The sequence below is a fragment of the Choristoneura fumiferana genome, chromosome 10, assembly GCF_025370935.1.
Source record: "Choristoneura fumiferana chromosome 10, NRCan_CFum_1, whole genome shotgun sequence".
Lineage (NCBI taxonomy): Eukaryota > Metazoa > Arthropoda > Insecta > Lepidoptera > Tortricidae > Choristoneura > Choristoneura fumiferana.
In genome coordinates, this window is record NC_133481.1 from 19,809,790 (window position 1) to 19,822,230 (window position 12,441).

Below are 12,441 nucleotides of genomic sequence, written 5' to 3' on the forward strand. Positions count from 1 at the left end.
TGTACAATAAACGTTGAGTCGTCATCGTTCAAATGAAAAGATCTACGTCGTCATCCATATTTAAATTGAAGTGTTAAGGTTAATTATAGTTTAATATTTAGCGCTTTACCTTGCTGTATGTGCAATTTTTGTCGTCCGAAGCACCAAGAACAGCATTGGCGTCTTCTTCGAACTCCTGTTGTTCTTGTAGAACATCCATCATTGTGACGACTTTTTCGTCGTCGCATTCCGTCATTTCAGCGTCTTCGACGTTCACAGCATTAGTAGACATATTGGCACTTCTTACGACAAAATTTAGCGTAAATTCACTAACGTTATGAGAGTTTTATTAGGCTTAGTGTTAAAATGCCGGTTACAAATGAGCGCCAACTTGAAGTCGCACTAAAGACAAGACTCGGACAGACAAACAAGAGGTAGACAGTAGGTGAGAAAAGGATTTTTTTTTTTTTTTTTTTTTGTAATTTTATGGCCTGGTTACTAGACCTTTAAGCCAAGTCTTTATTTTCATGTTGTCATATCAGTTATTTGCTCATTGGTAACACCATTTATTAAACGTCACGTAAGTCATTCACTTCACAACTTTTAATTTTCACATCAGAGGTACTAATCGTTGATCGGAGCATCAGAGTATGTTTCACATTTCACTGTAATGTCAAAGTTCTTTGAAAGTATTTTTAATATATTTAAAGATAGGTATAAAACAGTCCACATTTTTCAACAAATCACTGAGGCGGCGGGAGGGGTCGTTAGCTGATGATAACACTTTAACTTCACTAGCCAGGATTAACCTATCCAAAGAGTATGCCGGACAGGAAAAAATCAAATGGTCTATATCGCCGATACCTCCGCAGTTGTTGCATTTATTATTATGTACAATTCCAAGTCTGGTCAGATGTGCAGGTGTCTTAGTATGGCCAAAACGAAGACGATTGATTGTGGTGATAAAATCACGGCTGGGTGACTTGAGCTTATCATACCATGGTTTGACTGGTAAGTCTTGCTGAATGCTTCCATACCATTTCCCCTTGACTTCCTGATCCTTCTTCCAAAATTCTTGCCACAATTTTTGTATGTCATGTTTAATGGCGGCATAACAATCAGTAACCGGAATATTTACAATTAATGACACATCTATCGCATTGATTCCATCATATGCAGCCTTATCAGCTATTTCATTGCCTGTTATTCCTTTATGTGACGGTATCCACATAAAAGAAATTTCCAATCCTTTTCTTCTATAATTGTTAATGATTTCTCTTATTTTAAAAATCATGTATGATGTTTTAAAATGAACTTTAAAGCTTTCCAGAGATTTAATTAGACTTAAAGAGTCAGTAAGAATCAAAAATTTATGGTAACTATTAGTAAATGCAATTAACTTGAGTGCTTCTAAAACAGCATATGCCTCCGCAGTAAATATACTACAATTACTATTCAGAACAAAGCTTTGAACAAATTTATTTTGAGGGTTATAAACAGCACTACGAACATAATTTTCTCCCTTACTGCCATCTGTATAAAGTTTGTAGTAATCTTCATTTTCACTTAAAAATTCTAACATATCCTGATTAGAGGTGATGGAAGCCCTAATTACTGAAACTTGAGGGAATAAAAAACTGAATGAATGTGAATAACATGGCCAAGGTGATATTGCATACAATGATGGGAATTTCTTCCTCATTTCCAGCAGGATGCGAGAGACTTTGGGAGCCTGGCCATTGAGAAGATCGGCACCTGTAGTCATAGGATCATGGCAGTCTAATTCACAAGGTATTATTTTTTTAATTATATTTTGATTGTTTGAAGCTAATAGCTTCACACTATGTCTTTCTGCCAGTAGTAATCTTCTCAATACAAGAGGCATGATTGTTGTTTCAACCTCCATTGCTCTAATGGGAGTTGAGCAGAAAGCTCCTGAAATCACCCTCAAAGCCTTATTCTGAATAATGTCTAGTCTATGTACATAATTACTATCTAAGTAAGCTAAACAACTATAGTCAAAATGGCTTCTAACTATTGCTTTATACAAAATTGAAAGTATCTTTGGGTCTGCCCCCCAAGATACTCCCGCTAGACACCTCATAATATTTAGCCCTTTTGTGGAGTTTTGAGATATATATTTAATATGTTTTTCAAAAGTTAAGTTATTCTCAATAACTATGCCTAAAAATTTATGATGGTTAACTTGGGAAATTACTTCATTATTGAATATAATATTATTAGAAGGAGAGTCCTTACTAAAAATCATAGAACTGCTTTTAGTTGGATTAATTTGTAGGTGTAATCTGTTATGGTAAAATAAATGTAGTTCCTTAAGAGCGTAGTTAATTTTATGGATGGCTATGTCTACATCATTATTGACACTATATAGTACAAGGTCATCAGCAAACTGTAAAATATTTACAAAATCTGTATTTACATATTTACAAATCTCACTAGTATACAAATTATATAGCAAAGGTGACAGAATTGCACCTTGCATAGTGCCTTTAGACACAGATCTTGGGCCATGTATTATATTATTATGTTTCACATATAATGTTCGGTTAACTAGAAATTCATGCACCCACTTGGCAACTAACCCCGGTATTCCCAAGTTAGTTAACACCTTAACTAATATTCCAGGATGAACATTATCAAATGCTCCTTTGACATCCAAAAAAACACATGCAACACTAACATTACTATTTTTTGCATATTTCAGATCTGTTATAAGGGATAAGAAGCTGTCTGCGCAGCTCCTACCTCGTCTGAATCCATATTGCACATGCGGAATAATGCTATTTGATTCAACAAACCAGTCGAGGCGACATTTTACCATATTTTCAAAAACTTTACCAATGCATGATGACAAGGAAATAGGCCGATATGAATCAGCACAATCTGGGGACTTATCTGGTTTGAGAACTGGAATCACGCACTGGGTTTTCCACGGCTGAGGAATTATTTGTTTTGACCATAGTGCATTGAATATATCTAATAAAATATCTTGTACAGTTGAATCCAAGCTTTTAATTAGTATGTAGGGAAAATCGTCTAAACCAGGGCTTGTATTTTTACGAGATTGAAGGCTTAGTAAAAATTCATTTCTTGAGAAAGGTTCTAACAGAAACTTGGATTTCTCATTATTATTATTAAGATTAAAGTATACATCTAGATTGTCGAAACTAACTGTGCTGTCCTCTGACAACTTATCTAAAAAGGATGCGATAAACTCATCGTTGTATGATTTGTTTTTACTTTTATTCATACCTTTAAACATTTTAATGTAATTCCAAATAACGCTTATTGGTGTAGTTCTATTAAAATTGTCGCAAAGTCTTTGCCAGCCATTCTTTTTTCCTCAGCAATAGTCCTTTTTTTAATAGCATCAATTTTTTTGTAATGTATGTAATTTTCAATAGTAGGAGTAGCTCTGTAGCACTTTAAAGCCTCATAAGAGTTGACAACACTCTGTTCACATTTATCATTCCACCAGGGTGCCGGAGGTTTACTTCGAAAAGTTGAAGTTTTAGTAAATTTAGGTATGCATTCTTGCTTAAGTGTGTTGAGTCGAATACAAAACTGATTATATGATTCCAAAGGGTTCTCATTGTCCACAGTCAAATCGTTAAACATATCAATTGATAATTTTTTAAACTTTTCCCAGTCTGCCTTGTTATACAAAAACTTGTCAACAGGAGGGTTTATTTGATATCTGTCTATTGAGAGTGTTATGTCTGTTATAGTTGGGAAATGATAACTTCCCATGTTGTCATCATGTACTGACCACTCACAAAGAGGGGCAATACAAGGACTGATTAGACTAACGTCTATAGCAGAAGGATTGCGATTAGGATAATTAAGAGTTGTAAAGCTGCCATCATTTAATATACATAAATTACACTCGTCAATCATGTCGAACAATTGTTGGCCACGACCCTTAGTGGAAACGCAGCCGAAAGCTATGTGGTGAGCATTAAAGTCTCCTGCTACAAAAATGGGTTTAGGTAGGTCATTTATTAATTTCCGTAAATTATTAATACGCATAAGGCCTCCAGTTGGTGGACAATAGACACATAATATTGACATATTACCACTTTCAACAGACAGCGATAAAGCAATTGCTTGAATGTCCTCATAAAAATCAGTTTGTAATAATTTACACTTAAAAAATGATTTTATCAGGATGGCTACACCTCCATGTTCATTTTTCGCATTTTTATAAAATATATTGTAACCAGGAATGTTAAAAGTTTGATTTTCTTTAGCCATGTTTCATTCAGTAGGCAGATATCTATATTATTTTCTTTTAAAAACTTAATAATTAAAGGTTTTTTGTTTTTTAACACTTTGAATATTATGAAGAGCGATTCTTAACTGTGAATTATGAGAACTAGAATCCATTTAAGATAAATTTTTAAAAGCATCTCTTTAATTGTTGTGGTAGTAACGGGAGTGTCATCAGCATTATTAGCCAATTGGATTAATGTACGAACAATAGCCATAGTCAGATCATTATTACCTAATAGCTGAGTTTTAACATCAGCAACAGAAGTGACTTTCGTTTGGTTCTGTGTCTTATTTACAGTGGTATATAAAGGCTTATTTACATCCGAATTTACATTTTGTACAGTTTGCTGAGTAGTTTTTAACGGGGGAAAGTCCACAGCGTTTTTGGTATTTACAATAGAAGAGTAAGTAATTTTACTCTTTTTCTCCATCATTTTTTGCATTTTATTTGGCAAGTCCTTGAAATAGCCATATGTGGCCCGCTGCAATTTACGCAAGAAAGCTCGTTTGGTTTATCGCATTCTTTATAGTGATGATCACCAGCACTACAACTGCAGCGCTGTTTGCCGCTGCAGATCTTGGCCGAGTGATTAAACTTAAAACATCTGTAACATTGCTGCAGAGGAGGAATATAATCGAATACCCTGTACGAGAACAGGTCATATTGAACATTGTCAGGCAATGAATTTGACAGAAACGTAATGCTCACAGTTTGCAAAGGCACTCGTTCTTGACCTACCTTTTTCGAAAACGTCTGACTGAAATTATTTCATATATCGACGACAGCTTGGAGTACAAGTCCTTGTTAGAAATGTTCACTGGAACAAATCGAATAATTCCTGTTTTTTCAATATGAGCTGCGGGGATGAAAGCTCGCATGCCATTTTTTTCCAGAAAAGCCGTGTTGTTAATAAAGTTGTTGGCCGTGTTAAATTGTTTAAATACCACCACAATCTTACTAGCATTTATTCTGCGAATAGCCACTACACCTTTGATTCCATTTGAGAATATGTGGTTCAAATAAATTGGGCTTTTGTTTCCTAGTCTTTCGTTCGTACTAGATTCGACGAATACTTTAAATTCCGTGGAAGCCGAGTTTTCCGGATAGAGTCTCTTATAATCAGGTTTGTGATAAGGTAAGTAAAGATTGTCCTCACCGCCTCCACCACTTTTCTTTTCACTGTCCATTGTCCTGCTCCGTTTTGTGCCGGGGGCGAGGGATCGCCACCCCCGCCCTCGTTACCCACCATTTTTAAATACTCCACTTAATATTAGATATTTACAGACAAATAAAAACACTAAAACACAAATATATACAATATTATGAATTTTCTTTTCAAAAAATTCAAGTTTGACGCCCTTTCGTTTCAAATTCCCGCCAAAGAATCAAAAAGGATTTTTTAAATAATATTAGTGTTGCCACAACATGGATCGTACCATTCGTACCGAACACAGATTTGAAATATATTGACCGAACAGCAGGGCTACTACGAAACTCGAAGTTCGTGTCCTGCGGTCCCTTTGACACTTATACTATTACGAGAGCGAGAGGGACGGTACGATACGAACTTCGAGTTTCGAGTTTCGTCGTAGCCCTGCAGAATGTCTTAGAGCGTTTTCAGATTATCCGATCGGATATCGGATCATATTTCATACATTTTACTCGTCCCGATATCGTATCGGCGTCCGATACTGATATCGGGGTAAGTAAAATGTATAAATATGTACATTCTGGTACATGTCTTACAGATTACCCGATCCGATATCCGATCCAATTTTACTTGCCCCAATATCATTGGCGTCCGAAAGCGATATCGGATCGGATAATCTGAATACGCTCTTACACCGTACACCGACACCGACTCGATCAATAATTAGCAGTAAAGCGAGCTCGAGACGATCATTCGCGAATAATTATTAAGAATAAAATTAGTGAAAGCATACCTATTAAAGCGTCTTGGTCAAGCGCGAACACATATAGGTACAAATCGTGATTGATTGTCCGGAAAGCCCTGGCTTTCCGATGAAAAGCCCTGAAACCTGTTCATCATCATCATCCCAGCCTATTAACGTCTCACTGCTGGGCACAGACCTCTCAGAATGAAAGGGTTTGGGACTTAGTTCCCACGCGGGCCCAGTGCGGATTGAGAACTTCACACATACCATTGAATTACTTCACAGGTTTGTGCAGGTTTCTTCACGATGTTTTTCTTCACCGTAAAGCTCGTGGTAAATTTCATATGTCATTCAAAAACTCAGAGGTACGGGCCAGTGTTTGAACCCACGAATCTGCTTGAGACGCGGTAAGTCAAACCACTAGGCCACCACGGCTTAAATTCTGCCCAGGCGGCTTAAAGGCTGGTGGAAAGCCAGGTTGCGAATAAAAAACGGTAGGCATTTAATTTTTCAACAGCAGACTATCTTGATTAACATATGGCATTGTTTATTTCTAACATAATGAAACAACTCAGATAACAATTGATAAAACTAAACCCAACTCTTCCTTCAAAGCAACAAGTATAAACAACAACCACGTTTAACTAAAGCAAAAAAGGCACATCCAAATTCTTTCTTCCGTTACCAACGTACAGGAACCCGCAATCGGGCGTTCTAGCCTTATGGAAATACGTCATACCGGGCCAATACAGGCTTTTTAGGTAGGCAACACTGCCGCCCTGCTCCAGGCTTAAATTCCAACAGCCACTTGGAATGTCTTGGTCAATGGAGTCTAGAAAGTCCATACTATAGTTGTAATCCTGTCTACTTAGGAGATTGGTATTCCAACGCTGCTGCGACGGGCGTATGTGAAGGTAGGACTTAAGCTGCTTCGCTTCGGAACCAGTCAAGCCGTAGAAGTTAGGGTTGATGACTACAGTGCCGTCTGGCTGTTTGATCAGTTGCCCTCGCGCGCAAATTTCGGCTTCATCGCAGATGTTGCTTATGGTGCCCGCGAGTCTGCTCTCTTCTTTTATAACCTGGGAATAAAGAAGGCATTTTATCTACTCTGGATTTGTCATATCCCTGCAAGTACCAAGGCCAGCTCCGAGAGTTAAACTTAAATGGCAGTTCGAACATAGAACTAGGCGCCAGATTAATAGAATAAGTAAACATGATCTTGAATTTTTTCCAAAAAAACGTTCCTTGGCCTATATGCCGAGTGTGAAAACTAAACCGTGCAGGTACCTACTGTTATTTATTTTGTGGTCATACTTTGAAAGCGGTTATGTGTCGCAGGGTAGGAAAAAAACTGCCAATTTAAAGGCCAAAAGGCAAGCTCTACCCCAACCAAGGGTTAGGCTTAACCTGGCATCTATCCGGGTGGTTTTCCTCCAGCGCTTCGTCCAGGATCTTGATCTTGAGCGTGGGATCCCCGCGGAAGGGGAACGTGGTCAGTAGAGACAGTAACTTGTAGCGCCGCTTCGCCCGCGGCAGCAGGCCCCAGAACTTGAAGTCGGTCGTGTAGAAATACTTGCGGTCTAGCATTGCGTCGTTGTCAATACCTGAAAAAAAAAACCATGACTCGGAATGTCCTTAATATAATTCATTGTAATAGCCTAATCAACTCTTAGCCTGACATGTCAAGGTTTAATTGTTTGAAAATGGGTAATGTGAGCAAGTGTTGCCATAACATGCTTCCGGACTGTAAGTTTCTTTGCAAACTACTTTCCGTGGCGTTCGTGGCGTCACAGTGTGTCTGTATGTTTTTACTTTTTTACTTCACATGCTCTTAAAATGTTGCTTTAGTCTCTATGCATATCAGGACTAAAGCTCCTTTTTGTTCTCTAAAACAGCCAACACGGTGTTTGTGAACGGAGGATTTTTAGGGCGTGGAAATAATTCCAAAATGACAACTGTGCAAAAATTAAAAAAAAAACACGATTTAATTTCGTGAAACACAATTAATGATTACGAATATGAATCTATTCAATTATATTAAGGATTATTTCATTTTATTATGCATAGTCCAATTAGTTTTAAAATAGTTTTCAATTTTGAAACTGTTGGCTAAATATGCAAGCATTTAAAGCGACACTTCATAAAAAATAAAAGAAAAGAAAAAACCGCGAAACAATTTTTTTTGCTATTTGAATTTTGAACAGATGGCCTCTCCATTAGTCGAGCGTACGTTAATATTGTAATTTCGAACAGAACATTGTTTTTTTCCTCGCATTTAAAGTGAAAAGTAGAGTATTTAATGAGAGACTAAACAACGATATGCGATAAGGTCGCCTATTGCTTACATTGTAATTTTCTCTCTGTGTATCTGTGTTCTCTATCGCTTACTATTTCTGGTGTACAATAAAGAGTCTGTATTGTATTGTATTGTAGGTATAGACGCTCCAAAAGAGCATACAGTGTTTAGATTAGCAACAAGATCTGGAACGCGGTAGCTTATAACACCACATTATAGTTTTAAGCTGTTATATATTTTTATCTCTATTATATCACTTTCCTATTGTCATAGTGTAGCGACTCCTAGCGTCATCTAGTGATCAACTATAGAAACTCCAGCCGAGTCCTACATGGCGCTGTCAAAACTCGACGCTCGTCCTTCGGACTTCGGTCCCCAGGCATAACACCTCCCTGGAGAGAGATTTCATTGGAGCCACCCCCCTCAATAGTACGTCTATAGTACCACCAAAGACTATTATTTTAGCTCTTGTTAGGTTATGATAAGATTTACTCTAAACTTGGCAAGGTGAGACAAGTGTATTCAATTTAAGCCTCGTTTGATTCTTGTAGAGCTAGCAAAAATAACTTAAAAAAAAACACAAAAAGATCTTAAATTATGTATCTTAATAGATACGCTGCCAATTTTAGGGTTAAGGCCTATAACCTTACCGACGGCAATGTGATAATCCGCGTCAACGGCATACAACTGCCCCCAGTACTGCACGTGGGTGAAGTGGTTCTCCACCTGGAGAAGGGTCAGAGAATTCTGGAGAATAGATATCAACTCGCTAGTTAGCATCATTCCGTTCACGTTCATGTATTCCCTGTGCTCCCATAACTTGTGGATGTTCATGATGAACTTGGGTCTAAAAATGCAATTGATAAATTGTTTAGAAAATTGGCGCTGTCAGTTTGACAGTAATTTTTTTTGTGGCAATTTCGTGTTGGCTGCCAGTATTGCTGCCAGTATTGAATTTTTACCTGAAAAAGAGGTGATATTGCATTCCATTGAACTTCAAAAGTAAAAAAAAATATTGATTTTTTTTATTTGAAAGCAGGTTTTCCAGCGATGGATCTTATACATGTTTTATCAAAATCGGTTCAGCCATTTCAAGATCATCAGCTCTTTTGTTCGCGGCGGTAGGAATCTTAGACGCATAATGGGTAGGTATTTGCTTTACTTTCAAACATATTTGGGACCTTTCGTTTATCCCAATCCCGCGGGGACTATGCTGATTAATTAGATTAATTAAAATGTTCCTCGAGGACAAAACACTCCCAAATGTTAGGTGCACTTACTTGGCTATAATTCATTCAACAATCTATTCTTACCGCGTTAAAGCTGCGTTAGCCGGTAGTTATAATACACAGCTTTAACGCTGTGCAACTTCTTGGTGTTCACCCACTTACTGTGTGTATAAAAAAACCGGCCAAGAGCGTGTCGGACACGCCCAAAATAGGGTTCCGTAGCCATTACGAAAAAATTAAGTAATATTTTTCTAAGGATTTCGTATTTTATACGGAATCTTCCAAGTTTAGGTATATTTTATACCTTAGGCTGCTATTTACTCATAAACTAGGCAGGCAGGCAGGCAGACAGAAGCTCCTACTCTTTTTGAAGTCGGTTAATCTATTGGTAAAATTGAAGCACAGCCCCAGGTAGAAGAGACTTATTAGATAGACCCTCGTAGTCATCCGAAACCCACTAGTCATCTAAAACCCGCATTTATTCCCGCAATATTTTCTTCCAAATGTCACACTTGGACTGCAAACAAGCTAGCCGAGCCTCGTTAGGGGAAACAAAAATTGCGTCTCAAGTTCAAAAGAAAACCACTCTCAATAGGCCTCTGTTACGAAAACAGTTCAGCGTTTTCTGAGTTCTATTAATTCTGGTCAATTCGTCCAGACACATTGTGGAAAAAAAGACTTTTTCGAATAATATTGACAACTGTTTTCAGTTTGAGTGCGTTCGATGTAAGGTTGAATTTCGAACACACGTTCTTTTTTCTAGGGAGCAAATATTTCGAAACAGAAGTTAACCAGTTTTGATGAGACTGCCGCTTTGTTTTGTTGTAAAGGCACGCACGGGTCAATATAAAGTGGTACATTGTCCAGTTTAGAGAGATCTATCATTAGCAGTGTGATGTGGGACGTCGAAGGGCTACGTATTCTGGTGGGTAAAGTTACGAATTACGATCAACAGAGGGCCAGCAAATATTTGATGGCGAGTAATTGCCATTTGAGACCGGATATCCTTTTACGATGGCCTTTGGGAAAATAGTAGGGACGGAGGTTCCGGTGCTACAGTTCGCGATTTTATTAACATCTGAGTTATGAGATAGTAAAATAGCAAGTCAATGCATTTCTCAATTGGCAAAAAACTTCTTGCAAAGTTCAGAGATGGCGGTTTTTCATATTTTTTGGCGCGTTATATCTCGTGCAATTGTAAATTGTATTATTTGTATGTGTTCATGTTTACGTCAAAATGGTCTTCGGTTTGGTTAGTTTCAATTTTCGGAACAGTTTTCAATCAATGAATAAAAAACTACATATTATAATACCGCTACTCAACAACAGATGGCGCGAAGAACCAGTTTCGTAGAATCAAGTTGTTATAAAATTTAGTCGTTTTTCTAACTTACTATTTTAGTTAAGATTATTTACAACATTTTAGTAAGAATTTAAAAGAAAATATCTAATTTCAGAATCAAGTTAAATCTCAAATTAAATCTCTATGTACTCTTACCTAACCAACCTGTGTATTATATATTACTTTATGTGTTAGTGTTCAATAAAGAGTCATTGTTTGGTTTTTTGGTTAGGATATTAATAAAATAAATTGGAAAGATAATTAAATAGACTTGATTTGATTTGTTCTGTATACGTTACATCCTTTTAAATATGCGTCAAAGCGTGGTGGCGACCGTTTTCAAAAATCACAGCGCCCGAAAGCGGAACTCTAAAGCGGTAGATCAGTGTTGCTACAAAATTATGTACAATTACCAGCAATTATATCTGACACAAGAAAGCGTGCATAAATATCTGATAAGACTCTATTTCAAGGGTTGGTAGGACGTGTCAGATATTTTTGCACGCTCCAAATATTAATGCAGGTGATTGTACAACTCAAATGAAATTCTGACTATTAATTTCATTTCATGTCTTACGCTACTAAGCTTGTAACAGAGGTGGAGGTGGAGTCGTAGGTTAACGGACGCGGATGCGGAGAAGAAAGAAAGTGTAAAAAATATAAAATATGATTTATGGTGTATTGAAATTTATTCTTTATTTCTGTCCATTGTAAAGGTTGCCTGAAAGAGATCGCTATTGTTTACCTTAGAAAATCTCTATTATACCTGCGTTTTCTGTACTGCTTACTAGGTAGGGTAGAAGTACCGGTTTTGGCCACCTTAAGCCCGTTGTTGGCAGTTGACATTTGCAGTCATATATAAAAAGTTATAGTATTAAAATAATATGTTTAGTGAATTTTCAAAAGTTTATACTGAAACGAATAAAGTTTATAATGATTTATTACTATAAATTTATTTCAAACGTATATTTAAACAGTTGTACAGTGGCCACAACCGGTACGGCCCTATGTGTTGGTGTGTAGTAAAGAGTTATTGTATTGTATTGTTTTGCAAAGCCTAAAATGTTTGCTTTAAACACATAATTAAGTATACATACAGTGCACACTTTATGACTAGAAATACGAGTATTAATTGGCAAAGATCCTTTCCTGGGGCAAAGGAACTGGCTCATGCATACATGTTTATTTAACGTTTGGGCTCCACAGAAAACCAGCGTTACTGCACATAATGTGCGGCAACACATGCTGAGTGGAGACCCTTTTTGGTATCCTGCCGTGTCACCTAGTAACATAGTTTTAGTGCTAGTTCTAGTCTTAGTTTTAGGTGGTACATTTTGGAGCCAAAATAAACTTTTCTTTCTTTCTTTCTTTCTTTCTTTCTTTCTAATTATAAATAACAGTTTTGT

General features: G+C 37.0%; 2 protein-coding genes and 1 long non-coding RNA gene across 3 annotated transcripts in view; 1 reads left to right on the forward strand and 2 right to left on the reverse strand.

Annotated features, from left to right (window-relative positions):
• Positions 1–271, reverse strand: part of LOC141431782 (radial spoke head protein 9 homolog) — a 6,703-nt gene extending 6,432 nt beyond the window's left edge. Inside the window, 1 exon segment of the mRNA XM_074092962.1 lies at positions 110–271. Within this exon segment, the coding sequence (XP_073949063.1) occupies positions 110–271 (162 nt within the window).
• Positions 272–565: 294 nt separating this feature from the next.
• Positions 566–3,002, forward strand: LOC141432276 (uncharacterized). Its single transcript, XR_012451805.1, has 3 exons — positions 566–990; positions 1,688–1,770; positions 2,705–3,002. It is a non-coding gene; the product is annotated as an uncharacterized lncRNA (long non-coding RNA).
• Positions 3,003–6,699: 3,697 nt separating this feature from the next.
• Positions 6,700–9,352, reverse strand: LOC141431664 (radial spoke head protein 9 homolog). Its single transcript, XM_074092846.1, has 3 exons — positions 9,115–9,352; positions 7,576–7,772; positions 6,700–7,247 (listed from the first exon to the last, which is right to left on the reverse strand). Exons 1-3 carry the CDS (start codon positions 9,296–9,298, stop codon positions 6,813–6,815), a joined length of 816 nt encoding a protein of 271 aa, XP_073948947.1. The 5' UTR covers positions 9,299–9,352; the 3' UTR covers positions 6,700–6,812.
• Positions 9,353–12,441: the final 3,089 nt, after the last annotated feature.

Excerpts from the sequence above, each read along its gene's own strand:
- LOC141431664 (XM_074092846.1), bottom strand. The coding sequence starts at position 9,298 with ATGAACATCCACAAGTTATGGGAGCACAGGGAATACATGAACGTGAAC. Across the intron at positions 7,773-9,114 it reads GGATTATCACATTGCCGTCG|GTATTGACAACGACGCAATG; the intron begins GTAAGGTTATAG and ends TTTTTTTTTCAG. Across the intron at positions 7,248-7,575 it reads ACCACCCGGATAGATGCCAG|GTTATAAAAGAAGAGAGCAG; the intron begins GTTAAGCCTAAC and ends CTTTATTCCCAG.